This window comes from Trichomonas vaginalis, chromosome III (genome assembly GCF_026262505.1).
Source record: "Trichomonas vaginalis G3 chromosome III, whole genome shotgun sequence".
In the NCBI taxonomy this organism is placed as follows: domain Eukaryota; phylum Parabasalia; order Trichomonadida; family Trichomonadidae; genus Trichomonas; species Trichomonas vaginalis.
In genome coordinates this window covers 579,902-607,698 of record NC_067205.1, presented here as the reverse complement: position 1 = coordinate 607,698, position 27,797 = coordinate 579,902, and the positions used below count along the sequence as shown (strand labels likewise).

At 35.1% G+C, this 27,797-nt stretch overlaps 15 protein-coding genes, 1 non-coding gene and 1 pseudogene across 17 annotated transcripts, besides 1 other annotated feature; 3 read left to right on the top strand and 14 right to left on the bottom strand.

Annotated features, from left to right (window-relative positions):
* Nucleotides 1–10,832: part of a mobile genetic element that runs on past the window's edge.
* Nucleotides 526–1,440, bottom strand: TVAGG3_0615260 (organellar and viral DNA polymerase type B; the record flags this gene model as incomplete). The annotated part of the gene is made up of 1 exon (XM_001308159.1): nt 526–1,440. One exon carries the CDS (start codon nt 1,438–1,440, stop codon nt 526–528), a length of 915 nt encoding a protein of 304 aa, XP_001308160.1.
* TVAGG3_0615250 (uncharacterized protein) lies at nt 1,924–2,298 on the bottom strand (the record flags this gene model as incomplete). Its single annotated transcript, XM_001308160.1, has 1 exon — nt 1,924–2,298. One exon carries the CDS (start codon nt 2,296–2,298, stop codon nt 1,924–1,926), a length of 375 nt encoding a protein of 124 aa, XP_001308161.1.
* On the bottom strand, nt 2,563–3,423 carry TVAGG3_0615240 (uncharacterized protein; the record flags this gene model as incomplete). The annotated part of the gene is made up of 1 exon (XM_051240154.1): nt 2,563–3,423. One exon carries the CDS (start codon nt 3,421–3,423, stop codon nt 2,563–2,565), a length of 861 nt encoding a protein of 286 aa, XP_051086741.1.
* On the bottom strand, nt 3,494–4,198 carry TVAGG3_0615230 (uncharacterized protein; the record flags this gene model as incomplete). Its single annotated transcript, XM_051240153.1, has 1 exon — nt 3,494–4,198. One exon carries the CDS (start codon nt 4,196–4,198, stop codon nt 3,494–3,496), a length of 705 nt encoding a protein of 234 aa, XP_051086740.1.
* On the bottom strand, nt 4,246–4,470 carry TVAGG3_0615220 (phage tail repeat-like family; the record flags this gene model as incomplete). The annotated part of the gene is made up of 1 exon (XM_051240152.1): nt 4,246–4,470. One exon carries the CDS (start codon nt 4,468–4,470, stop codon nt 4,246–4,248), a length of 225 nt encoding a protein of 74 aa, XP_051086739.1.
* TVAGG3_0615210 (uncharacterized protein) lies at nt 4,850–5,002 on the bottom strand (the record flags this gene model as incomplete). Its single annotated transcript, XM_051240151.1, has 1 exon — nt 4,850–5,002. The coding sequence occupies one exon, from the start codon at nt 5,000–5,002 to the stop codon at nt 4,850–4,852; it is 153 nt and encodes a 50-aa protein (XP_051086738.1).
* Nucleotides 5,022–5,422, bottom strand: TVAGG3_0615200 (annotated as a pseudogene). The gene has a single exon. A coding segment is annotated over exon 1 (401 nt).
* Nucleotides 6,064–6,399, top strand: TVAGG3_0615190 (uncharacterized protein; the record flags this gene model as incomplete). Its single annotated transcript, XM_051240150.1, has 1 exon — nt 6,064–6,399. One exon carries the CDS (start codon nt 6,064–6,066, stop codon nt 6,397–6,399), a length of 336 nt encoding a protein of 111 aa, XP_051086737.1.
* Nucleotides 7,511–8,067, bottom strand: TVAGG3_0615180 (phage tail repeat-like family; the record flags this gene model as incomplete). The annotated part of the gene is made up of 1 exon (XM_051240149.1): nt 7,511–8,067. A coding segment is annotated over one exon (557 nt), but the record flags the coding sequence as incomplete, so codon positions are not given.
* TVAGG3_0615170 (uncharacterized protein) lies at nt 9,193–9,555 on the bottom strand (the record flags this gene model as incomplete). The annotated part of the gene is made up of 1 exon (XM_001308161.1): nt 9,193–9,555. The coding sequence occupies one exon, from the start codon at nt 9,553–9,555 to the stop codon at nt 9,193–9,195; it is 363 nt and encodes a 120-aa protein (XP_001308162.1).
* TVAGG3_0615160 (phage tail repeat-like family) lies at nt 9,695–10,513 on the bottom strand (the record flags this gene model as incomplete). The annotated part of the gene is made up of 1 exon (XM_051240148.1): nt 9,695–10,513. One exon carries the CDS (start codon nt 10,511–10,513, stop codon nt 9,695–9,697), a length of 819 nt encoding a protein of 272 aa, XP_051086735.1.
* Nucleotides 10,833–18,612: 7,780 nt separating the features above from the next.
* On the bottom strand, nt 18,613–19,808 carry TVAGG3_0615140 (protein kinase superfamily; the record flags this gene model as incomplete). Its single annotated transcript, XM_001308162.1, has 1 exon — nt 18,746–19,789. One exon carries the CDS (start codon nt 19,787–19,789, stop codon nt 18,746–18,748), a length of 1,044 nt encoding a protein of 347 aa, XP_001308163.1.
* Nucleotides 19,809–20,085: 277 nt separating this feature from the next.
* Nucleotides 20,086–20,159, top strand: TVAGG3_0615130. Its single transcript has one exon. It is a non-coding gene; the product is annotated as a tRNA-Lys (tRNA).
* A 589-nt stretch (nt 20,160–20,748) lies between these two features.
* Nucleotides 20,749–21,216, bottom strand: TVAGG3_0615120 (sucrose transmembrane transporter protein; the record flags this gene model as incomplete). Its single annotated transcript, XM_001308163.1, has 1 exon — nt 20,749–21,216. One exon carries the CDS (start codon nt 21,214–21,216, stop codon nt 20,749–20,751), a length of 468 nt encoding a protein of 155 aa, XP_001308164.1.
* A 639-nt stretch (nt 21,217–21,855) lies between these two features.
* Nucleotides 21,856–23,004, bottom strand: TVAGG3_0615110 (cathepsin D-like aspartic proteinase; the record flags this gene model as incomplete). The annotated part of the gene is made up of 1 exon (XM_001308164.2): nt 21,887–22,999. The coding sequence occupies one exon, from the start codon at nt 22,997–22,999 to the stop codon at nt 21,887–21,889; it is 1,113 nt and encodes a 370-aa protein (XP_001308165.1).
* A 1,639-nt stretch (nt 23,005–24,643) lies between these two features.
* TVAGG3_0615100 (anaerobic sulfatase-maturating enzyme-like protein, ALSB-related family) lies at nt 24,644–25,798 on the top strand (the record flags this gene model as incomplete). The annotated part of the gene is made up of 1 exon (XM_001308165.2): nt 24,644–25,777. One exon carries the CDS (start codon nt 24,644–24,646, stop codon nt 25,775–25,777), a length of 1,134 nt encoding a protein of 377 aa, XP_001308166.1.
* Nucleotides 25,799–25,948: 150 nt separating this feature from the next.
* On the bottom strand, nt 25,949–27,652 carry TVAGG3_0615090 (Prismane protein-like family; the record flags this gene model as incomplete). Its single annotated transcript, XM_001308166.2, has 1 exon — nt 25,988–27,628. One exon carries the CDS (start codon nt 27,626–27,628, stop codon nt 25,988–25,990), a length of 1,641 nt encoding a protein of 546 aa, XP_001308167.1.
* Nucleotides 27,653–27,797: the final 145 nt, after the last annotated feature.

Genomic DNA, 27,797 nt, shown 5'->3' with positions numbered 1-27,797 from the left:
TCAGATAGAAGGAAATCTTCTGCTGTTGGATAGTTTTTGTCAAGACTTCATTGTAAATGACCAAAAATATATTTTATGTTAGCATGTTAGATCTAACATGTTTTCTAACACGTTTTCTCACATGGTCTAAAACATACAAAACTCATGAAATTTCAAGACTTCTTCGTAAATGTTTTGTCAAGACTTCTTCGTAATGAGCGTAAATCAGACAAAAATATATTTTATGTTAGCATGTTAGATCTAACATGTTTTCTAACACGTTTTCTAACATGGTCTAAAACATACAAAACTCATGAAATTTCAAGACTTCTTCGTACATGTTTTGTCATGATTTCATCGTATATGTTTTGTCAAGACTTCTTCGTACATGTTTTGTCAAGACTTCTTCGTACATGTTTTGTCAAGACTTCTTCGTATATGTTTTGTCAAGACTTCTTCGTAATGAGCGTAAATGACCAAAAAATAATGTTTATGTTAGAATGTTAGATCTAACATGTTTTCTAACATGTTTTCTAACATAACTATTTACAAGCGTTTTACATGGTATATGTTGCGATGGTTCATGACTCTAAACAATTTCGTAGCTTCTATTTCTTCTGTCAGTATGTCAAAAGTTTTAACGATACCGAAAGTTTCTTTATACTTCTTCTTGACGTCAGATAGAAGGAAATCTTCTGCTGTTGGATAGTTTTTGTTCAGAAATGTCAACATGTTCATTTTATCTTCTGCTGGTTTTTCTGCTTCTTTCTTTAAATCTGCATAGTCGTTTCTCATTCTTTCTATCTCTTTGACGGAGTAGTTATATTTCCTCATTGCTGCTTTACATTTTGAACATTGCGGGTTCATTTTTGCGTTATATTCTGAAACCTTACCTGCTAAAACAACCAAGGCGTCAATGGTTTTCTTTAACTCAAAAGTTGCTGGTTTTATCTGTTCAGTCCATACTTTACCTCTTCTATCTTTATCTCTTATCTGCCATACACATTCAGCAACTAACGAAACAAAGTTGTCGTAGGTCTTAAACTCCCCAGATTTATATATGTCAGAGATGTTCTTATATACCATGTCGCAATCTTTGTCCATAACCTTATGGTTGCAATGAAAACCAAGGAATTCATAATTTACCTTTCGTATGAACTTCTTTATTTCTACTGAGTCAGTCAGTCCGACTTCTATTTCATCGAATTCTGGAATAGTGAGTTTTTGTTGTTGGATTTCAGGAAGTTTGGGTAAATGGTCAATAATGTCCTGCATTTCATAAAGATACTGTTCATTTGTTTCATCTTTCGCACTACAGTCTAAATTACTTGTTAAAAGTTCTTGCTTTATCTTCTGGATTTTTGTTTCGAAAGTATATGAAGAAGGAATGAAGCTTTTCATCTCTACTAACATAGATGTTGGATTCATGACTAAAGAGTTTGGTGAAGTTGTTGCTAACATGTTCTTACAATAAAAATAAAAAATATTTTTTTAAAAAAACTAAAATATATTTTTGCCGAATTCAAGAGTTTTGGTTGAAAAAACAGGTGGAGCCAAAAGTGGCTCGACCTCAAAACAAGCATTTTGTGAAGAATATACCAACCCGCGGAAAACCGCGGGTTGCTTTTTATACAAAATTCAACGGGTGAAAGAATACGATGAAGAAGTCATGACAAAACATTTACGATGAAGTCATGACAAAACATGTACGTTCATGTTTGACAAAACATGTACGAAGAAGTCATGAAAATTCAAGAGTTTTAGACCATGTTAGAAAACATGTTAGAAAAGGTGTTAGATCTAACATTCTAACATAAATTATATTTTTGGTGTAAATTTCATGAAATTTCATGAGTTTTCTACGATGTTAGAAAACAGGTTAGAAAAGAGGTTAGATCTAACCATCTACCCTAAAATATATTTTTGTCGAAAAAAATGGTTCATTTACTCACAATATTTTTTTACAAAACGACCCCAAACTTTTAACTTCTTTTCTGCAGCTTCTAATGAAATTTTAGCGAGTTCATATTCTCTAAATTCTCTCTTTAAATCTTCTTGTTCCCATTGGTCTAGTTCGTATGGAGAATCTCTATAACCAGAACATATCTCACGTTCATGTTCTATTTGTTTTTCATGCATTTTTCTAACTTCTTCTTCGAACAAAGGTTTTGCATTCTCTACTGTATCTTCAAGTTCTTCTTCATCTAACTTCTCATGAACTTTCTTGTCTATGGAGTCCAGAATTTTTCCAACTGCTATGCAATATTTTGGAGAAGCCCACATTGCTATATAGTTTACGAGTCTTGGGTCTACATACATTCCTCTAACCTGTTTGATTTCATCCGGAATTCCTGCATTAACATTGTATAAAAAGCAACCCGCGGAATTCCGCGGGGTGGTATATTCTTCACAAAATGCTTGTTTTGAGGTCGAGCCACTTTTGGCTCCACCTGTTTTTTCAACCAAAAACTCATTTTTGTCGAATTCAGCACAAAATTCATGAAAATTCAAGAGTTTTAGACCATGTTAGAAAACGTGTTAGAAAACGTGTTAGATCTAACATGCTAACATAAACATTATTTTTCAATACTTTTTCAGCACTTCTCCGTAGTTATATATGAAAGACAATTCGAGATAAAAGTCGTAGTACAATGGAACAATATGTTGCACACCATTTGTTGTGAACCAAACTTGAAAGTCAGAGAAACTGTTACTAGGTGGTTCGTAGAATTTAGAAGCAAAGTCATAAAAGTCCTTACCAATACAAAGAAAACTATTGTTGCTTGAACTGAAACTTGCATGACACATGACATTTTGAGGGTCAAACACATTTCTATAAACTGTCAAATCTGTTGGTGGGCGTATAAACCAGAACGGACCGTCAGGTGGTAATGGTTCGTTCTGGTTTAGTAACCGAAGAAATTGTGCCCAAGAACGTTTGTCTACTTGCCAAAATAAAAACTGTGTATCTCTTGGAGGGTTATTTTCAATCCTTTGAAATGAAACTGTGGAGTTCATCTTGTCATATTCTAGTTTCAGATAGTATGTTCCATTTAGTAAAGAATCGTATTTTTCTTGAAATTCCCAGTAGTATTTGTTTATTTGAGTTTGAAAGTCATTTAGAGTCTTCTCAAGACTTTCGTCTGAACGAACTGTAAAGATTCTCATTTCGTCAAATTTGTCTAGTAGACCGTCAGAACCTCTATACTGACCATGAAAATATACCGCAAACATAAACGCGTTAGTTCTTTTTGAAAACAAAACTCTTCTAAATCCTATTGCCTTTGCATCTGAAGGACTTTGAAGCCAACGAATTGGAAAGTCAAAGCGGTAGGAGCCGGATGAAATTTCTTCATCTGATATAGTCCTACCAGCGTTTGTGAAGATATAGTCTAACGGTTTTGTATCTGCTACTTTTGTTCTTTGTTTTTCAACCTGAAACATTTAATATATGTAAAAATATTTTTTTTTAAAAAAAATGTTTTAAAATGGTATGCCATTTCATATTTCTCATCTAACAAACATGTTGTCTGACTGCTTGAGGGTTAGGTTGGTACCATTCGAACTTCACGCTTACAATTCCTTCAATTGCATTCAAAATGTCTGAGTCGGAGTCAACCATTTGTTCTCTCTTTGTAGTCTTGAAAGCGTCAAGAAGCATTGCAGCTGTTGTGACATTGCCATGTGCATAGTAAATATGACCATCCAAATCTGTTACGGTTAGTCTGAGATTGTGTCCTTTCTTATTTCCGTCTTGTATGGCAGCAAGTACACCCATGAAGCCTTCTTTGTTCTTTCCTTCGTCAAAGTTTACTGTAAAGGTTCGACCAGATGTAATTTGACTTCTAACTTCACGATACTTTTCATATGCATATCTTGTTCTTTCCATGGGAGCATGTGCGTCTTCACCTTTTCCTTTTTTCCTTCTCAAAGGATGCAATTGTTCGTCATGTTTCCAGTAGAATCTGGCAAAGCCGTCGTGTCCTTCAACTTGAGGTTCACTAACATTGAAAGGCATATCCATAAGACGCTCTTCTTCTAACCTCTCTAACCTGTTTGGATAATTTGTGCGTGCTGTTTCCAAGTCCATTTCATAGGTCAGACCAGACAATTTGTCATAGACTTTTATGGGTCTTCCCTTCCTATATTTAAAATTCTTCGAAACTCTCCAACCATATCTTTGTAACTCTGCTTTTATTCTAGCAGACTTTCTATCCATTCTATATGGGGGCATTTTTATAAAAATAAAAAAATGTTTTTTTTTCTTTACTTAACATAACCACCAGCTACCATAAGTCTTTGACGCCAACCCATACCAGCTAATGAAGGTTGACTTGGTTTAGTTTGGAAACTAAACTTTGGTTTTGGTTTATCTTCAGTTTTTGGCTCACCTTCTTCTATCGGTTTTTCGTCACTTTTCGGTTCCTCTGACTTTACCTCACTTGCAGGTATGGTTGTGTCGTCAACATCTTCATAAATATCATATGCCATTTGTTTTTGTTTTCCTTTCAACTTTTTGTGTTTGTTGTAAAGTTTAGAATATTTTGACTCTAAGTCAATGAGATGTTCTATAATGAACTGTTGGTCAGTGAAGTAAACTTTTCCATCTGTTGTCTCGAAAGCTCCTTCAGACTTCAATATTTTATTTGTGAGAGTCTGTTTCTTTTTTGAGATACTAGCCGTTCCATTTCTATGAAAAGTGACTTTGTAGTTAGGGTTTGTATTTCCAGACCTGGCACTTTCTATTATTGAATTTTTCTCTTCATCTGTAAGTTCTTTGACAGGTTTTGACAATGGTTCTGAACTTTTTGTTTGTGGTGTCAAATCTACCGTTTCAACTTCTTCGGTCATTTCATCTCAGTAAAAAATTTTAGTTTGGTTTGTTTTCAACTGGTTGTTGTTGTTTTTTAAGTCGGTCTAAAACTTCTTGAGGTATAGGAAGAACTTGACAAACACGTTGTGTAACTGCTGGAAGTCGACAAATCCATCTTGAACCCATTTGTCTCAATGCTGTATTGTTCATTTCATCTCAGTAAAAAAATTTACATTCCCCAAGTTTGAGGCGGTTGAGGTTGGTTATTGTTTACCCACTGTTGTGCATGGTTATATCCTCTGTTAAAGAATCTTTCACCTTGGTCCATATAGTGTCCTGCTTGGTTATAGTAGTCATTTGCTTTGTTATAGTAGTTTCCTGCTTGTCTTCCTACATTGTCCATCCATCCTTGAACTTTTCCTCTTGTTTCAGGATTTGGAATAAGATTTGCTGCATCTCGTGCTACCTCCCAACCTTTCTGTACAGTTTGTATAATAGGTTGTGCTTTCTCTTTCAGTATACCTAATGTACTCAAAATCTTCCTTCCAACTCCAAATACACCTCTGGCTATTGTTCCACTGCGGGCAAAAATCTGGATGCAACTCCTGCTAATGCGCCAAATAAACCCATTTCTTATGGGTTAAAAAATGACGAATCCAAACAAGGACCCCTATGTTTCTAAGGCAACAAAGAAAGCACTCATGATAAAAATCTTTAGTTCAACACCAAATGCTTGGTTTATGGATATCTTGGAAAACATTCCGAGGTATAGAGAAGATGGACCACCATACTGGCTAATATTTGTCGGTCAAAACACAAGATACTGTGAAGCCATACCATTACAGTCCAAAAATATTTTAGATATCTTAGCAGCTTTGACAATATTCGTTGACAAATACCATCCAACAAAACTGACATCTGACTGTGAACGTTCTTTCAAATCAGACGATATTAAAAACTATCTGCGTTCAAAAAATGTAAACCAATATTTCATTGTCGACCAAAACCATTCTGCTCTTGGTGTCATTGACAGTTGTATAAAAATCTTAAGAGACTTAAATCAACCACAAGGTGGTGAGGTAGATGAAATGTCATATGACGACAAGTATAGACACTTCTCCATGGCAAAGATGAGACAAGTTTTAAATATTTACAATAGCCGTAAACAAAAAGGTTTGGGAAACCACTCCCCCGAAGAAATGAAAAACAACCCCGACTTAGAGAAAGACTATATATTTAATAGTTTAGTCAAAAGAGACAAACAAGAAAGAATGCCAGGCTTCAAACTTAAGAAAGGTGACAAAGTAAAAATAGAAATACCTAAACGCGACCCATATGAAAATACTATTGACTATGACAACAATGGGAACTCGACAGGTACTCGCATTCGTGTTCGTAAAAATAGAAGAAAGTATACAAGAGAATATTATGAAGTTTTAGGCAAACATGGCAAAATGTACAGACTGCAAGCAGAAGATAAAACTACTATTGTCAGACCTCGTTTCAAACTTGTTAAGGTTCAAGGTGGTATACTTTCAAAGACAGTTCCTAACAAATATAAGACAACTCCTGACGAATATGCTAAAGAAGTGGAACATGACGACTAAGCAATTCTATACCATGCGTAAACTGTCATGTAAGGTGGCATGTAGTCTTTACTCTGTCCCGTTGTTTGTGTATACCCTGAAACGAAATGTGTATGGTTTCCTTCTCCCTGAGTGTCACTCCAGTAACAATTTATAGCAAACTTAACGTCGTCTTTAACATCATATCCTTTACCTTTTGTCATTCCTGACCAATCCCAATATCTATGCCTATGCCAACCTGCTTGAGATGTACTTAAATCTATGTAGTGACTGTGCGCAGGTAAGTTTTCACCTGAAATCGTTTTACTTCCACCTGTTTCCTTTGAAGAGTTTGCACAATACAAAACCTGTCGACTATTTGTTCCCATGCACCAACACCAAACATTACTTGAGGACCTCTTGCTTCCATAGATGTATAAATAGAACCTACTGGGTTCATTAAATCAAACATATGAGATATTATAGGATTGTCTCTTTTGAACTTAAAATATAGTGCAACTATTTCAGGTTTCTTCTGGTTTTGTGTTAGAATATTTTTTATAATATAATCTTATGTTTTCAGGGTAGGTAAAGTCTTGACTATAATATTTATTTCTGTCATCTTCATAATAGTATACTATTCTCGTTTTTTCTATTGCATTATATCTTTTATATCTATAAAAATCTAAATATAATGTTAGCTTTTGTTCATCTACATGTGGTGTTCTAACGTCATCTCCATAGTCATAATAGTATGGTGCTGGAGCTGGGTCAGGTAATGTCATATCTGCCATTTCATAAACTCTTAAATATTTCTTTTGTTTCGTCTCCATATATGTTTAAGTAGCAGTTGTTGTCTAATGGAACTTTAACTTGTGTACCATCATTCTTTATATAGCTTACATACATTTCATTGTTATTTTTCGGAATGAGTTTATACCGTGTACCATTTTCTAAGGAATGTACAAACTGCCATCTAAAATATTTGTTTTCTTCATTGACAGAAAAGTCACCAACCATAGTCTCAATATTTTTTGTTCCAACTAAACTTTGGTATATTTCATTGACATATGTTTTATCTGCTTTCTTTTCAAGGCTAACGTTTAAGTCTGTTATTTCAGAAGATGTATGTGTATGTCCAACGGCACTTTTCCTGTTTAAGGTTTCTTGTAAGTTTGCAATATTTGCAATGGTATGTGTATGTCCAACGTCACTTTTCCTGTTTAAGGTTTCTTGTAAGTTTGTTATTTCAGATATAGTATGTGTATGAGTCTTTTTAGAATATTCGTTTTCAGCTCTTGTCACTTCACTTGACATTTTATTGTCAACATATGTTTTGTCTGCTAGTTCAGGATGAGTATGTTCTTTTGTTGCATAAGCTTTGTTAGCTCTTTCTTCTTCTTTTGCTATTGCATCGTCTACATATTCTTTGTCAGCTTTGTTGCCAACATCTGCTTTCAAAAGAAGTTCATCTATAGGTTTCTCGTTTAAAGTTCCTTTTGTTGGATTTACACAGACAGTATGGTTCTTGTTGTCTTGAAATAGAAACTCGTCTGTCATTGGGTTTATCGTCAGTTTTAAGTTTCCTTCTTTCAATGACTCAGATATCTTAGAATAGTTTGAAAAGTTTGTTGTGTTCTTATTTAGAGCTTGTATAATGAGTTGTCGGTTGTGTTGTATTTCTCTCATAGACGCTGTTTCATTTGACATTTTTATTCTAGAAAAATATGCTTCAATAGAAAAAGAAAATTCAAGAGTTGCTACAACTAAACCATTAGATGAACTTTTTACTAACGTCGGTCAAAAGTTTGAGACAGAGACCGTAAAGCATGAAGGCTATCGTTTTGACTACCCTTAAGATGGTTAAGAGACCCATCCGTCACAAAAGCTATTGGCTTTCGTAGAATGAAATTCATTTCAGAAGCCATACATGGTTTCCCATTTACGGTCGCTTTTGAAATTCGATACTATAACAAAGAAAAACGTACGTATGAGAAATTTGAACAGGGAAAACTTTTTACAAGTTAGTTTGCTTGTAAACTTAGAAACAACTCTTCAAGCTTTCAAGAAAAAATAAACGATATCTATCTCGAATATGCAAAACAGTACAACATTGACGAAGGAGAGTACCATCTCGATATTATATATGAACAGGAAAAATGCAACTGTTAAAATCAATAGAATAGAAGACCTTGGAGAAGACGTTTATATTTCTACAAAATATACAACTTGGCATGGTATAGATTTTTTGAGGATGTTAAATCAGCCTGCAGAATATCCAGTACACCCGAACTTTTATGGAAGTCGAAAACCTAATGGAACATATGAAATGTTTTCGACTCAGATATTATAGTTCATGCTTCATTTTCTGGTGCACAAAACTCTTTTTTATGCTTGGCAAATGACTTTTACGAAAAACCTACAAAGCTATACGAACCACCAAGTGGAAGTATTTCAGACTTTCAAGTATGGTTTACTACAGATGGAAGAAAGAGAATAATTCCATTATACCACGCGTTTTACTTAGAACTTAGTTTCATATACAACTACTATCGAACGGTAAAAAATAATTTTTTAATACGGTTGAGGTGTTGGATTTGGTTGCCAACTAGACTGTGGTGCAGGTTCAGGCTGTTGTATAACAGGAGCTTGTTCTTCTGGTTCAGGTCTTTAGGTATAATACCAACGAACTGACCTACTCTTTTACCAATATTTTTTGACTCCGTTCCAAATTCCTCTTCCTACGGTTTTTATTCCATTCCATATACCTCTTCCAACATTTCGAAAGAAGTTTCCAATACTACTGAAGAAACCCATTTTACTATATGTAAAAATCTAATGTCCACCTAGTCTCTTACGTTTCCTTCTGAGTTCCATTGCATTCTTTAACTGGAGCTCATACATTCTATTTCTCCTCTGGTAGAAAACATATTCTGGGTCAACTCCTGTGTTCGCGTCATCTGCATAGAGTTGTTTATATCCCACTTCAGGGTTTGTATAAAACTCTTTCCATCTCATATTTGCATACCATGGTGGCAAACCTAACGCAGCGTCATTTGACATGGCAGTTTGCATTTGTACATCTGTTGGCACTTGACCATAGTTTGCCATTGCAGTTTGTATTCTAACTTCATTTGGAATATTCTCTGGGTTTGGTTGTCCAGGTTGCTGTGCATTCGCTAAGTTCTGTGCGTCCATTTAATATTAGATAAAAAATACTCTTACGAGTACATATACTGGACATTTGCAGGCATTGGTTCATCTTCATATTCTCTATATCTTTCTGCCACGTCAAATAAGTAAATGACACAATGGAAAAAACCTAAAACAAGTAGTCCTATTTCAAACCACATTTACTTACTAGTAAAATTTCTTTGTTATGACACTTTTTCCGGTTTATAGGACCTCTCTCATATTCTATCTTATCGTATCTAAACTCATAGTCATGTATGTCCTCTAACCATCTCATGACACTTTCCAAACCACTTTTATCGGATGTAAAGTAAAAGCATGGATGGTTATGTAAAACGTCTAAAGTTTCTAAAGAGTCTCTCAAAGTCCAGTCTACTTGGTATTGAAAATCATATGTGTTATAGAACGGCGGGTCCACTATAAAGAAAACATTTTCCTTGTCTTTATATTTTTCATACAACTCTGTCCAATGACATCTCACAAACTCTATACCCTCAGTATATTTTTCTATGTTCTCTTTGAAAACCTTTGTATAGTTAAGATATAAAACTTTTGACATAAGTGTTTCAATGTCATGAACTCTTATAGAACCACTATACAATAGTCTAGAAGATATACTATCCCAGTCAATATACTCTGCTTTTTTCAAAACCTCTCTGACAGTATTTTTCTTATCTAATGGTATACGTTCCATCTTACCTATAGGTATCTTTTCTTTCAACTCTTTCAATATTTTGTTTGTGTCTGGTATATGTTTGAGACGGTTCATATAGTTGTCGAAGTCATTGCATATAATCTTTGAGTCAGGAAATACAGTATGGCACAAATGAGATATATAGAAACTTCCACCGAACAAATCTACAAATGTTAGACCATTCGGTAGTTTCTTAAGTTCTCTCAATAGAATATCTTTACATCTACTCTTATTTCCAAAGAAGGGTAACGGTGGTTTTGTAAAATTCATTTTATATATATAATAAAAATGTTTTTTCCTGAAAAGTGACAGAAAAGTGACAAAACATGTACGAAGAAGTCTTGAAAATTCAAGAGGGTAGAAAAGAGGTTAGAAAAGAGGTTATATCTAACCTTCTACCCTAAACATTATTTTTGTCTGATTTTACGAAGAAGTCTTGACAAAACATGAAAACATATATAATTTGTGAAAAGCTCCTGGAAGACCCGTATATAAGAACTTCATTTATACTAAACATCTTCGGGGCTAGAGGGCACGAAGTGCCTGGAAGCCCCACTCCCTTTTTTTTTTTTTTTTTTTTTTTTTTTTTCATTTAAATCGCATTCTTATCACACGTGAATAATATCAATACTTCGAATCATAAAACTATTTATAATATCGTGTCAAATTCATTTTTCAACCCAACCTTAATTCTTCCTAGAAACAAAAGAATAATGCTTTGGAGCACCGTTAAACCATTAATAATGCATGTATGGTGCATGTATAAACAGTTCATATATAATTAGTCAAGTTTTAAAATAATTCCAAATTTCCTCTTTTCAAACATGAGCTTATTAGATATTAACCAATTAAAATAGCAGAAATTATTCAGTAATACATCTATTTAAAAATACAAAAGATTTCCCATTAATATTTCGCTTCGCAGAAACAATTTTGGTGTGTTATCCATTGTTAAAATTATATATTTCTTTTGAACTATCACGTTTCAAAATATGCTTTTTAAAGGCATAATTCAAAGCTGAGGATTAAGTAATGGATTATTGTCTTCACACATTGTGGTAGATTTTTCAATCGAATGAGAAAATTGATTCTAATTGATATTAAGAAGGTTTTAATTTAAAAAGAGATGTTGAAATTGTATGTGTTCAACTTTCATATTACAAAAACAAGATTGAATGATTCGTGTTTCTGATAAAATCCGATAAATTTCAATAATCTACTTTTTAATCTTAAATTTTGAGTAGTTAAATAAGTCAATTTTCTGTTTAAATTCACTAAATAAGTACTTATCATAATAATAGCGTTGACTATTCTCATGATGGAATACATTCAATTGGTTTACAGAAAACGAAGTTTGCATATGGATCTAATTGGATTTTACTCATGCATCATAATTCAACAAATTATAACTTCTTTACAGAAAATATCACATGTAATAATACAGACGATGATTTAAAATATTCCATCATTGGCTTATATGACTATGACTCTGTTTTAAATAATTATCATTATATAACTCTTCTTCTAGAATACAAACAAATAAGTACATACCAAATATGGAAACAAAATACATCTCTTCTTTCTAATGAACCAAGAAAATATACTAAAGTTAAAGGGGATGATTGGCTTTATTTTACTGGATTAGCTAGATCATATCAATACAATTGTCTAGATTATACAGGTACAGAATATGGATTTTTTATAGTATAGGAACTTATGCAAGATCATATGGATCTCATATTCCAGGACCTATTTATCAACAAAAACAGAATTTTGTACTAATTGTTGATTTGTGGATTCAACTTCCAGAGTTTAAACCATCTTGTCGTCAAACTTCATTGTGCATTAATTTTAATTTATTGTTTTTGACTTCTTTTATTATAGTATGAGTATAAAGATCCCTCTTGTAAAAGTTCATTTATATTTATATTTTTTTATCTTATATGCATTTCTTGACTAATATGACATTACCTTCAATTTCAATACTATGATGTAAGAGCACCATTAATTGAAACGTATCCTTGATATAATATCAGTGATAGACTTTTGTCAGAAATATATGAGTACCCTTAAATTTTTGTTATTGGATAAAAACGTGACACCAAATCACACTTGTTTGTTGGATCTTACCATTCCAGATAAATATAGCAACTTGATTTTATGAAATTAGATAGATATATATGTGTACTTTTATCCCGTGTTGTTTTCTCGAAAACCTAATATCCTATGGGGATGCTGATTTTGAGCTTGTGTAAAAGTCAAGTGTCAATTATATGGCAATATTCTACCATATGTGGTGATGAGATTTCAATATGTGTCTTTGTTAAAATTAAAAGTTTGAGATGAAATCAGCCTTATTTTAATTTGATGTGGTATTATTTTTTGTTCTCATAACTTGAATGCGGAACTTTGACCGACAAGAGTGTAATATGCACTCCTGTCGGTCACAATGTGTCATTCAGGGAGACATTGCCACTGCATGTCTCCCAGAATGAGACAATTTGTTGCAATCAGAATGTGATTGCAAAAGTTTGACCGACAAGAGTGTAATATGCACTCCTGTCGGTCACAATGTGTCATTCAGGGAGACATTGCCACTGCATGTCTCCCAGAATGAGACAATTTGTTGCAATCAGAATGTGATTGCAAAAGTTTGACCGACAAGAGTGTAATATGCACTCCTGTCGGTCACAATGTGTCATTCAGGGAGACATTGCCACTGCATGTCTCCCAGAATGAGACAATTTGTTGCAATCAGAATGTGATTGCAAAAGTTTGACCGACAAGAGTGTAATATGCACTCCTGTCGGTCACAATGTGTCATTCAGGGAGACATTGCCACTGCATGTCTCCCAGAATGAGACAATTTGTTGCAATCAGAATGTGATTGCAAAAGTTTGACCGACAAGAGTGTAATATGCACTCCTGTCGGTCACAATGTGTCATTCAGGGAGACATTGCCACTGCATGTCTCCCAGAATGAGACAATTTGTTGCAATCAGAATGTGATTGCAAAAGTTTGACCGACAAGAGTGTAATATGCACTCCTGTCGGTCACAATGTGTCATTCAGGGAGACATTGCCACTGCATGTCTCCCAGAATGAGACAATTTGTTGCAATCAGAATGTGATTGCAAAAGTTTGACCGACAAGAGTGTAATATGCACTCCTGTCGGTCACAATGTGTCATTCAGGGAGACATTGCCACTGCATGTCTCCCAGAATGAGACAATTTGTTGCAATCAGAATGTGATTGCAAAAGTTTGACCGACAAGAGTGTAATATGCACTCTTGTTTTAATAAATTTTAATTACCATATAAGTATCTTTACATACAATCGTTACATTATAATTTTTCCTAATTAATATTTATTTCATATTTTTTTGTGCTTAATCTAACTTATAGCATGTACTGAACTATTTTACAGACTCTACTGAGCTATCTCAACATATAAACCAGTGAAAAAAAACACATATATACTCACTTCATATTCTGACACATTGTGACCGACAGGAGTGCATATTACACTCTTGTCGGTCAAACTTTTGCAATCACATTCTGATTGCAACAAATTGTCTCATTCTGGGAGACATGCAGTGGCAATGTCTCCCTGAATGACACATTGTGACCGACAGGAGTGCATATTACACTCTTGTCGGTCAAACTTTTGCAATCACATTCTGATTGCAACAAATTGTCTCATTCTGGGAGACATGCAGTGGCAATGTCTCCCTGAATGACACATTGTGACCGACAGGAGTGCATATTACACTCTTGTCGGTCAAACTTTGCAATCACATTCTGATTGCAACAAATTGTCTCATTCTGGGAGACATGCAGTGGCAATGTCTCCCTGAATGACACATTGTGACCGACAGGAGTGCATATTACACTCTTGTCGGTCAAACTTTTGCAATCACATTCTGATTGCAACAAATTGTCTCATTCTGGGAGACATGCAGTGGCAATGTCTCCCTGAATGACACATTGTGACCGACAGGAGTGCATATTACACTCTTGTCGGTCAAACTTTTGCAATCACATTCTGATTGCAACAAATTGTCTCATTCTGGGAGACATGCAGTGGCAATGTCTCCCTGAATGACACATTGTGACCGACAGGAGTGCATATTACACTCTTGTCGGTCAAACTTTTGCAATCACATTCTGATTGCAACAAATTGTCTCATTCTGGGAGACATGCAGTGGCAATGTCTCCCTGAATGACACATTGTGACCGACAGGAGTGCATATTACACTCTTGTCGGTCAAACTTTTGCAATCACATTCTGATTGCAACAAATTGTCTCATTCTGGGAGACATGCAGTGGCAATGTCTCCCTGAATGACACATTGTGACCGACAGGAGTGCATATTACACTCTTGTCGGTCAAACTTTTGCAATCACATTCTGATTGCAACAAATTGTCTCATTCTGGGAGACATGCAGTGGCAATGTCTCCCTGAATGACACATTGTGACCGACAGGAGTGCATATTACACTCTTGTCGGTCAAACTTTTGCAATCACATTCTGATTGCAACAAATTGTCTCATTCTGGGAGACATGCAGTGGCAATGTCTCCCTGAATGACACATTGTGACCGACAGGAGTGCATATTACACTCTTGTCGGTCAAACTTTTGCAATCACATTCTGATTGCAACAAATTGTCTCATTCTGGGAGACATGCAGTGGCAATGTCTCCCTGAATGACACATTGTGACCGACAGGAGTGCATATTACACTCTTGTCGTCAAACTTTTGCAATCACATTCTGATTGCAACAAATTGTCTCATTCTGGGAGACATGCAGTGGCAATGTCTCCCGAATGACACATTGTGACCGACAGGAGTGCATATTACACTCTTGTCGGTCAAACTTTTGCAATCACATTCTGATTGCAACAAATTGTCTCATTCTGGGAGACATGCAGTGGCAATGTCTCCCTGAATGACACATTGTGACCGACAGAGTGCATATTACACTCTTGTCGGTCAAACTTTTGCAATCACATTCTGATTGCAACAAATTGTCTCATTCTGGGAGACATGCAGTGGCAATGTCTCCCGAATGACACATTGTGACCGACAGGAGTGCATATTACACTCTTGTCGGTCAAACTTTTGCAATCACATTCTGATTGCAACAAATTGTCTCATTCTGGGAGACATGCAGTGGCAATGTCTCCCTGAATGACACATTGTGACCGACAGGAGTGCATATTACACTCTTGTCGGTCAAACTTTTGCAATCACATTCTGATTGCAACAAATTGTCTCATTCTGGGAGACATGCAGTGGCAATGTCTCCCTGAATGACACATTGTGACCGACAGGAGTGCATATTACACTCTTGTCGGTCAAACTTTTGCAATCACATTCTGATTGCAACAAATTGTCTCATTCTGGGAGACATGCAGTGGCAATGTCTCCCTGAATGACACATTGTGACCGACAGGAGTGCATATTACACTCTTGTCGGTCAAACTTTTGCAATCACATTCTCATTATACAATCTCTTTATTTTCTTGCCTGTCCATACCTATAATTAGTACATAAACAATATACCTTATTCACAAATCCCTTAAGCACAAATTTACCATATGATTTGTATTTATCTTTAAAAATCTTAATATTTTCAATAATTATTGAATTCTACATCTATTTAGTTTATCAAAACACTCAATTTTATAAAATCATATTAGTTTATATCATTTATCATCAGTTTTCATTTTACGCATGTAGTTTTTAAATCTCTATCAATTTTTAAATGAACAATATATTCACAATTATATGCAGTGTCAATAGATATCTTGTTGCCTATGAAATTAACAATTTTTTCAAATTATATTGATATTCTTCAAATTGTGAATTTGTTAAATTTAATTACAAATATTGTCTTCTCCCTTATTTTGCATTTGACTTACATTAATAACCAAGCTTAATTTTAACAATTGATACCCAATTCAAAATGTCTTTCCAAAATTAGCCGAATTTCAAAAATTGACATGATACCACATTCTACATCAATTGGAATTAAGAATATTCCAAATTAAATAAAAAATATCAATCTTTTCAAAATTTATAATATTATCTTTTTTTAAACTGTTATTATATCATTATCATTCATAGCCTGACTTATCAAAATGAATTTCAATTCATATTGTTCAAATAAAGCATTACTTTGAAAGTTTGAATCATTACTCCGACATATTTTCCTATATAGTAAAATCACAACCGAGATTGATATATGCATAACATTTCTAGCCATTTGCATGTAGATTTGTGAAATTTTAACTCTAATTTTAAAATATTATAATTTTTTTATATATCATGTCATTATGTATAAATCAATTCACCGGATCATATATATTAATATATCTGTAATTGAATAGACTAGGCCAATTACATTAGTTTGATATCTTGATAACTTTTTAGATTTAGATTTCAACCTCAGCAATATATACTACTATGTACCAGTAATATAATGGGTTTTATAAGGGTTTGGATCTTCATGTAGTGTGGTTTTACAAGCAAAATAAATTTTGTCTAATTGCACTATGAATGTCATTAGTAGACTACTAAAATCATATGGTAGATTCTCTAGTGCCTACATAAGTATATGGTATATGTCACAAAGAATGTCTCCAATCAGGGAGCTGTATTAATGAGCTTTTATAAAAATTTACGGGCGTGTCAGATTCCAATAACAAAAACTTTAGGGTAATTAAAGTGAATAATCTCAAATGAATTGGTTCATTCCAGAAATATAAATTAATACTAATCCTTTGTTGATACTTATATAAATCACACATACGCAATTTGATATGATTTTATGTTCTACCAACATCAAAATGATTTCTTCTTCCAAACATGGCTTTATTCGATACAAAACAAATATTATTGCTGAAATTCCTCAATAACTTATATATATCTACCAACATCAAAATGATTTCCTTGCCATATCATGAAGCAAAATAAGTTTTTGTTGTGAATCATTCAAAGCTAGCGATAAAGTAATGCATAAGCATCTGCAGTTTACCGAAATATACTTAAAAATATGTTTTACGATTAAAAGAGAATGCTTTGTTGTTGTAATGATTCTGGTTGAAATTTCAATTATTTACATTTTAATCTTAAATTTTGAGTACATTTAATTGAGGTTATCGGATTAACTTCGTTAAATAAGCAATTACCATAATAATAGCGTTGACTATTCTCATGATGGAATACATTCAATTGGTTTACAGAAAACGAAGTTTGCATATGGATCTAATTGGATTTTACTCATGCATCATAATTCAACAAATTATAACTTCTTTACAGAAAATATCACATGTAATAATACAGACGATGATTTAAAATATTCCATCATTGGCTTATATGACTATGACTCTGTTTTAAATAATTATCATTATATAACTCTTCTTCTAGAATACAAACAAATAAGTACATACCAAATATGGAAACAAAATACATCTCTTCTTTCTGATGAACCAAGAAAATATACTAAAGTTAAAGGGGATGATTGGCTTTATTTTACTGGATTAGCTAGATCATATCAATACAATTGTCTAGATTATACAGGTACAGAATATGGATTTTTTATAGTATAGGAACTTATGCAAGATCATATGGATCTCATATTCCAGGACCTATTTATCAACAAAAACAGAATTTTGTACTAATTGTTGATTTGTGGATTCAACTTCCACAATACAAACCATCATGTCGTCAAACATCATCTTGTTTTAATTTGAATTTATTGTTTCTAACTCCATTTATTTTAATATGAATAAAAGGACTCTTTATTTTAATTTTCATTCTCTTTTATCTTAAGACTGTAGTTACTCTCATGCCACATTGCCTTCAACTTCAACATAAATTTTGATGACTCTGTACTCATTAGTCTATGTAAGTACATATTACTATAGACATTTTCCGATTAAGTTTTTCTGATAGCAAGATAGTGACTCCTAAAAATAGAATGCCCTATCATCGATGTGAGAAAATGCACGTGGGGCCTCAGGAATCCAAATGGGCGTAAGCATACCCTGTATTAAAACATTATTGCAATAATAGGCAGATTATTTTGCAAAGTAATAATGATAAAGGATTTCTTCATAAAAATATGTGGAAATTGCAATCAATTACTTTTGCAATGTAACAAAAATAGACTTGATGTAAATACGCTTGAATTTTAGTTTCCTTTAAAAATATTAAAATGAGATATTTTGAATTTAAGCATTTGAATTTAATAATAAGGGGAAAAGATAAAGATCTTAATCAGAATTTGTATTTGTATTAAAGAATGATATCTTAAAAGTAATAAATAAAAAATAATTTTAAAATAACAAACAGAAAAAAGGGTAAAGACAAGAAGTCTGCGCTGGTGCTCGACCAGCGGTTGATGCTGCATATAAACGCTGAGACACGAAGTCTGAAAAGCGAGCAGCACCAAAAATTTTGCACTAGGGCCACGAAGGCAAATGACACGAAGTCAGTTACACTCGAGGATAACGGGCGTCGGTCTGATGAGCGGCGCGCGAATTGGTGAAACACGTTCTCCAATTGATTTCGTTTCCGGGAGTGCTAATGGAGTAATCTTCTCCGAAATGGAGAAGAAAGGATTCCGCAATAGCTCTAAGGCGCTAGGCCTCTTGCTTGGGTTCAAGCTGAGCATAGATGTGATTATTTCAACGGCATCTGCAAGCTCCTGAGGTAATTTATCGGTAAGAAGCTGCTCGAGCGTTCTAGGATAAATATGGAGCATAGAAGCAAGACGCCAGTTGGGAAGTTGACAGAGAATATCGCCATCCGTTGGTTCGGGCGATTTTTCATCATCTGAAGACGGGGAAGGGGTTCCTGTAACTCTAAAGATCTTATCCAATTGAGAAAGATCGCTACAAGCGGATGGGAATTTTTCACCGGTGCATAGCTCGTAAAAAATAACGCCCGCTGACCAGATGTCGATGGAGTAATTGTAATTGTTTGATCCAAGTATCAGTTCGGGCGCACGGTATGCGAGCGATGACACCTTTGATGTGAGATGTTTCGAATTAAGTTTCCGTGATAGACCAAAGTCTGTGATTTTTAGGGTTTTGCCGCCTTTTATGAGGATGTTGGCAGGCTTAACATCACGGTGGACAAATCCTGCAGAGTGGAGCTCTGCAAGACCTGAGAGAAGTTGACACATAAGGGACTTAACCTGGGAAGGTTGAAGAAGAGGTTGACAGGATAGTTGTTTTTGAAGGTCAGTCTCGCAGTATTCTAAGGCGAGACAGATTTCATCCGGATATCTCCATACGCCTTTGTAGGAGACAATGTTGTCATGCGAAACAGTTTGCAGGACATTGAGTTCACGATAAAAAGAGAGAGGGACGCTCTCCTTTTGATTGAAAGATTTCATCACCTTTAATGCCACAATTTGCTTTTGATCCAGGTCGACGGCTTTATATACGCTTCCGTATGTACCTGTACCTATTTTCTCAATAATACGGAAGCGATCTAAAGCATTATATCTTCCCGGACTATGCGCGTCCATATGAGGACGCTCAAATAAATTGAATAAAAGTGACAAACTTTTTGAGAAAATAGAGGTTATAATAATAGATAATACAATTGGAGAGCAACATTTTGGCATAAAATACATAAAATTGAATTACGAACTATATTCAGAAATTGTAAGTATTCAAATTTAAATATCATGTAATTTATTAATTCATACTAAATTCTATATTAACAATTGGCAGAAATCGCGATTGAATAGAATTGGATTACAATTATTCAATTTCCTATTTATTTTATCTTATATTTAATTATATTTTAAGCAATTGTAAAGCCTGTGTAGCTCAACCGGATAGAGCATAAGACTCTTAATCTTGGGGTTGCGGGTTCGAGTCCCGCCACTGGCTCTTTTTTCTATTTCTCTCAATTTTTTCTCCACATGTCATTGTTACTTTAATTTTAACTAGATCAAATAGATAATCATATTTGCAAGGAAACTTCAGTTCTAATCTACATTAAAATAATTTGATTAAATTTTTCTTCAAGAATCAATAAATAGTAGATATCAGAATACAAAGAACCATTGAATAATAAATATATCATTTAAGTATTTCTTATACACACTGTTGCAAAATAATTTACATGCATTGAACTCAATTCTTACTAATTACTGCTATGAATTATACCAACGTACTTAAAATGAGATACATTATATCTCAACATAGTGTAGATGAATGAAAAGAACGAAGTTAAGAGTTAAAATCATAATTTAAGTGAAATTAATCATATACTTGTATATATAACTGTTATATAGTGAATATATTTTTAATATATGTGTGTGTTGTATTATATTCATTGTTTGATCAATATCAAATGAAGATAGGGTGAAGAAAAAAAAACATATTTTGCAATTAGAACGAAAAAATATCAAAGTATTTATTCTTAACAAGAAAGAGGCAACACCTCTTGGTATTGCCTAAGTTCTTCTGAGTCTCCTTATGGTTTAACTGCATCAGATGGGAGATCTTCTCTGTCTTCGTCGAAATCGAGAGATTCTGGTTTCTGCTCTGGGACGATGATCCAGAAGCAGAGGATAGCAGCGATGAAAGCGAATACGCATCTGGAACCGAGGAGTGGGCCCTTCTTGCCATTTGTTGCTGCACCGATGCCTGATCCGATGATCCAGTTAGCGAGTTGTTGACCGACGACAACGAAGATGTTGAGGATTCCCATGAGTGTGCCCATCTCTTCGTTCTTTGAGCACATGCCGACAATTGCGTATGGGACAGAGTTGAATACAGAGCAGGCGATACCGAGTGGTGTGAGGAGACCGAGAGCAGCCCACTTGTTGTGGATGAAGAATATTGGGATGAGGCAGACACCTTCGATGATCTGGGAGAGAGCGTAAGAGAGCTTGAGACCAATGCACTTGATGACCATATCTTGGACGAAAGACCAGATCATGACGAGGATTGAAGATACACCGATGATGATGAGACCGAAGCGGACACCTTCATCGTAGTCGAGACCCTGAAGCTTGTAGATATTTCAACAAAAATATATGATGTTTGCGTTTATGGAATAATTGCAATTTGGCCATTATTTTCAATGTTATATATATTTATGAGGTTTAAAACGTCATCATTAAAAAAAATCTAAAAAATGCATTTTATTGACCTGAATAAAAATATCAAAGAAATTAGTAAGTAGTACATATTTCATAATTATTTTGCGATCGGCACCTCTCTATTGAAAAAATGCCTACAACACACACATATATTAAAAATATATTCACTATATAACAGTTATATATACAAGTATATGATTAATTTCACTTAAATTATGATTTTAACTCTTAACTTCGTTCTTTTCATTCATCTACACTATGTTGAAATATGATTTCCCTTCTTTCAACGTTGGCGTGGCATTATGGTGCTAATTATTTGAGATGAGATGATTTCATTGAAAGCCACTCCAAATTTAATGAAAAAATTACTATAATTGTGTTTTACTGTATAATTTTATTGACTCATTCCTCAGTCAAAACTCAAAATGAATTGCATTTTGAAATGAATTATAAAATTATAAAAAAATATTGAATTGCGGGCAATAATAAAATTCTAAAATTTAAAAATTACCACTTAGCAAGGGCAAGGCCGAGACGTGGATTAGCAACGCCGTTGACGTAGTTCATGTCGTAGATTGAGTAGTACTTGCGGAGGAATGTATCACCGAGGATGAAGAATGGGACAAGGTCAGCACCCATCATACCTGGAAGGCACTGATCGTAGGATCCTGCGTTAACTCTCATGACGTAATCTTCTGGTGTAAGTGGGAACTTGACGCCGTTGATGACGAAGGTGACTGTTGGGTTCTGATCAAGGTTCTGGCAACGAGCGTCGATATCGATGTTCTTCATGATGACATCCATAGCAGAGACTGGGCCAATGAGCATAGATGTGCCTGTATCAAGGATAGCAGCGCACTTTCCGCCAGCTGGGCAAACACCAGCAGAAACATCGTTAACGAGGACGTCATCGAACTCGAAGTACCACCAGAGTTCCTTAGCAACGTTGAACCATGTGATTTCGCCGGAGAAAGCATCTGGGTTGTAGCCACCGATTGTCATTTCACCATCTTCGCCGGATGTACGGCCGAGCTTGAAGGCAACTGTGTAGTCTTCGATTTCGCCGTGCTCGTATAAGATCTGGAGTGGCGGTGGGATGCCCTGAACGGAGATGTTCTGGAAAGCAAGGCCAAGAATACCATCGAACTTAGCAGCGATGAAGGAGATGGAACCTTCTTCCTTCATTTCAGCGAATGTCATCTTGTCTGTGATGCCAGCAATCTGGACTTCATCCTGGGAGGCGAAGCCCTTGCAGGAGCCAGATCCGTATTGAATATCGACTTCACGGCCATCAGCTGTGTATGTGGATGACTTGGAGGAGTCGTAACGTGTGTGAAGCCAGCAAGCGATTGAGTTGCACTTCTTGGATGGAACCCAGAGGTTGGATGAGCCTGTATCTGGGCAAACTTTGAATTTCTGAGCTGGTGTACCGATTGTGATCTCTGTGTAGTACTGTGCATCAGAGAAATCGTGGAGTGGAACGCTGGATCCACCATCAACGCGATTCAATTTGCGGTAACGATCGATTGTCCTTCTGACCTGTTCAAAGGAAACATCGTGCTTCTTGAGAGGCATTGTAATTGCCTTGGAAGAAGCAGAAGAAAGGAAGAAAGTTAGCATTTAAAAAATTATCAAACATAAAACGGTTACTCTCAATTCAACTGCCCATTGAAAAAATTAGGGATATTTTTAAAGAATATAACTCTATATGCAAAATAACGCGTTTTTATTTCACCAATTCTCCATCACTTCACCGAAACAAAATTGCTACTCACATCATGTGACTGTTGCGACTTTCATATCATATTGTTGTTGTATCGGATATTATTAAGTTTATTTTTGGAAAATGTCTGGACAATGTAATCTGAAATTGCAAAACTCAATTTCAGATGCTGGTTACCTTTGATATTTTATATCGTAACTGAATCAATTTCATTCCTTGCCGGATTTTTGCTAACTCTTCAAAAAAGTTTAACTTGATTGGAATTGTGCTAAACCTCATGATATAAGATATGATGTTTTACATGAATGGATTTTTTATACAAAACCATTCATCATTAATGCGAACGGCAGTTAATTTTCCTTGTATTTCAAAAATACATATTTTTATTATAGCAAAAGACCCATTTCATATGTCATCAAAAATTAAATTGTCAATAGCAATCCATCTTTCTTCATGTTATAACTATGAATCTCCAAATATTGATTAGAAATCATTGTTTTGAATTCAACTACGATACAAGATATAACCATTTCTCTAGTCAGTTACTCATTGTTTAAACTCTTTGATATAAGAATACTTATCATGAATGTTTACATGCAAAATAAATAAAATAATTAACCATGCATATTTGGAATGGATTAATATATAAGCGAACATGAGATAACCATTTTGGTAAGATACTCAACTTAAGAAACAAGAAATTATTAATAATTTTTTTATTATTTGCTGATTACAATATATGAATTTATCAATATTGTCTTCCGCATTCGATTGCTTATTATAATCATCCTATATTTATCATATCAAAAGTTGATTTTCTATCATTTTTGATTTTGGTATGAAAATTGAATACGTAATATGGTCAATCATGCGTGACTTTTTGCACATTGTATGAAACTCAAATTATTTCAAACAATGAGGAAATTAATTCATTTTGTTTCCAAAATCAACATTGGATATTCAATTCATATTGAATTTTATAATCTTATATATACACATCTATGTCAGAATGAATTCAAAGCCATATAATATCAGAGTAAGGTAAAATCGAAAATTTATAGTTGGCTAATGCTAATAATCAATTTTGTTATTGGATTACTATTTATCTATTAATGTATGCTATGAATTCATATTAAAATCAATCATTTCTACTTTAGATTTGAGACATCATCATAAGTTTATCCTCATTGATAAATCTATATATTCCATGCTTTGCTGTTAATTTATAAAGAATGGATTCGATTTTGAATACCAATACGGAGTTTTCCCTAGTCGTGTCACTTTTATAATGGTTTAGTAATTTATCAGATATTTTTATCTGATAGCCCATCGTGAATGACATTTGTTTTCGAGATAAAAAATTATTTCAAAAAATTGAAGGAAAAATGGGAAACCATACAATTTTATTAAAATTTGAGAGCTTTGATGATTGAAAAATATTTAATATGGTCTTACTTGTTATCTTTAATGTGTCAAAATATCATAAAAGAATTAAATACGATTATTCTTGATTGAATACCGCGTTCAATTCCTTTTTCCCAATGTTGTGGTTCGTCACCTTAACACAAGAATGTAATCTTACATGCAAATACTGCGGTAGCGATGAAAATGAAGACATTGAAGATATAATGGCTATTCCAAGGAACATTGTTTACGATATCAAGAATCTTGAGAAGCTTAGAAAAGATCCAGACCTCGCTCTTTGCTTCTATGGTGGTGAACCACTTCTTCGCATTGACAGAATCCTTGAGATCATGAAATTGCTTCCAGACGCAAAATTCGTTCTTCAGACAAATGCTACATTATTGCACAAACTTCCAACAGAGAATTTATTAAAGCTTGATACAATTCTTGTCTCAGTCGATGGTGATTCTCACCGTACAAACAGCAACCGTGGCAAAGGCACATGGGAGCGCTCAATTTCAAACGCTCGTGATGCCCGCGATCGTGGTTTCAAGGGTGACATGATTGCTCGTATGACTGTTGGCCCAGGCTCACACATTTTCGAAGATGTTATGTATCTTTTAACACTTCAACATGGTGATAAGCCACTTTTCGATCATGTTCACTGGCAACTTAACGTCGAATGGGATACACCACCATATGCTGCCTATGAGAACTTCGAACCAGGCATGAACTTCTTCAGATGGCGTGATGAGAGATACAATCCAGGTGTTACAAAGCTAATTGATGCTTACATCGAGGGACTCAAGGAAGGTCGTCAGCTTGGAATTGTTCCAATCCAAGGCATCCTTTGGTCATACTTGACAGGAGAAAAGTATGAGACAGTTAGATGTTCATCTGGCTGGGAATCATTTAACGTTACAACATCTGGTGATATCACAGCTTGTCCAATTGCTACAGAATACAAGTCTCTTGGTGATATCACAAAGATTGATACTCCATTCCAACTTGCTCATATTGAAAAGGTTGGTGCTCCATGTGATACATGCGAAGTTTTGTCCGAATGCGGTGGTCGTTGCCTTTACTGCAATCAGACACAATGGTGGAATGAGGAAGGTCTTCTTGAAGTTTGCGTTACTATCAAGCATCTTCTTAAAGAGATTAAGACAAGAATTGTTCCACTTGCATGGGAAAAGATCAACTCTGGCCAGATGAAGGTTGAAGATTTCCACTATCCACCATATAATAACTCTACTGAAATTATCCCATAAAGCGTATAAAGTTTATAGATTACTATTGCTATTAATTTCTTATTTTTTTTAATATATTTTCTTAAAATTATTCAATAGTTGAAGATATTACTTGATCTATTGGAGTGTTGTGGCTTTTATCATTTACAAAACCACCTGATATAACCAGAAATAATAGAAAAATGAAGTTAATTATGAAATAGCGCTACTCTTTATTAATCTATATAGTATTTAATTTGTACCAAGGATGTCCTTAAGGTCATCTTCAACAGAACCGATTCCCTTGATGCCGAAGTTCTTGATGAGAACGTTAGCAACGTTTGGAGACAAGAAGCCCGGAATTGTTGGTCCAACACGAATATTCTTGAATCCGAGGGAAAGAAGAGCTAAGAGAACAGCAACAGCCTTCTGCTCATACCAAGCGATATCGAAAGCAAGTGGGAGCTTGTTAACATCATCAAGGCCGAAGGCTTCCTTCAACTTGAGAGCGATAACAGCAAGGGAGTATGAGTCATTGCACTGACCAGCATCGATAACACGTGGGATACCATCGATATCGCCAAGGCCGAGCTTGTTGTAACGGTACTTAGCGCAGCCAGCCGTAAGGATAACTGTATCCTTTGGAAGGGCAGCAGCAACCTTGGAGTAGTAGTCTCTCTCCTTGTGACGGCCATCGCAGCCAGCCATGGAAACGAACTTCTTGATCTTTCCAGCCTTGATTGCATCGACGATCTTGTCTGTTAAAGCAAGAACCTGGTCGTGAGCAAGACCAACTGTGACTTCGCCTGATTCGAGCTGCTTTGGTGGTGGGCACTTCTTAGCGAGAGCGATGATTTCGGAGAAGTCCTTTCTGCCTTCGAGTGTCTTGCGGTCTGGGACGTGCTTGAGATTTGGCCAGCCAACTGGACCTGTTGTGAAGATGCGGTCCTTATACTCCTTGCGAACCGGAATGATGCAGTTTGTTGTCATGAGGACTGGGCCATTGAATGGGCCGAATTCACGATCCTGGCGGAACCAAGCACCACCGTAGTTGCCCTTGAGATGTGGGTACTTCTTGAAGAATGGATATCCATGAGCTGGAAGCATTTCGCCGTGTGTGTAGATATCAATTCCAGAGTCCTTTGTTTCTTCAAGAAGATCTTCAAGATCTCTTAAATCGTGGCCGGAGACAAGGATACCTGGTCTGTTTCCAACACCAATGTTGACCTTTGTGAGCTCTGGCTTGCCGTATCTGCCTGTGTTAGCAGCATCGAGAAGAGCCATTGTCTTGACACAGTATCTGCCTGTTTCTAAGCAGAGTTCTGTAAGCTTGTTGATGTCTTCTTCCTTTGAGATCTGGGCCAAAGCCTTGACTTCGAAGTTGTAGATTTCGTTGTCTTCCTTGCCGATCATAGCAGCATGGTCAGCATAAGCAGCCATACCCTTGAGGCCGTAAAGGATCATTTCACGAAGAGAAACAACATCTGGGTTTGGATGTGAGTGAACACCGAGTGGAGCTGTGATCTGTTCCTTAGCGAGCTTATTCTTAATTTCGCGGGCGAAGTTTAATTGCTTTGTAAGAGCATTATCATCGAAGTTAGCGTTTGTGATTGTCATGAAGAGTGTCTTGTTGATTAAAAGACCAACTTCGTTGGAAACAACACCATCCTTAAGAGCAAGTGCAATTTCCTTGCAAACTTGAACCATTTCATCTTCGATGTTAGCTGTAGATGGCATTTTACCGCAAACACCCTTTCTTGTGCAGCCTGTATTGTGGTTTGTTTCTTGACACTGGAAACAGAACATCTTTTCGCCTGGGCGAAGATAGGACTTGGCGCAGTTGCTGAAGAGTGCCATTTGTTGAGATCCGAGAGTAGATGCTGAAGCAAGCATTGCTTAAAAATGAAGTGATTTAATTTAACCAGAACTCAAATTCAAGATTTAAGTTTTCAATCAAAAAATTTAATAGAGTTAATGGAGTATATTCAGATTTTTAAAGAAAAGTTATACTGGGAAAAAATGAAAAAAATTTGAATGGGAAAATTCCCAATTATTGATTTTT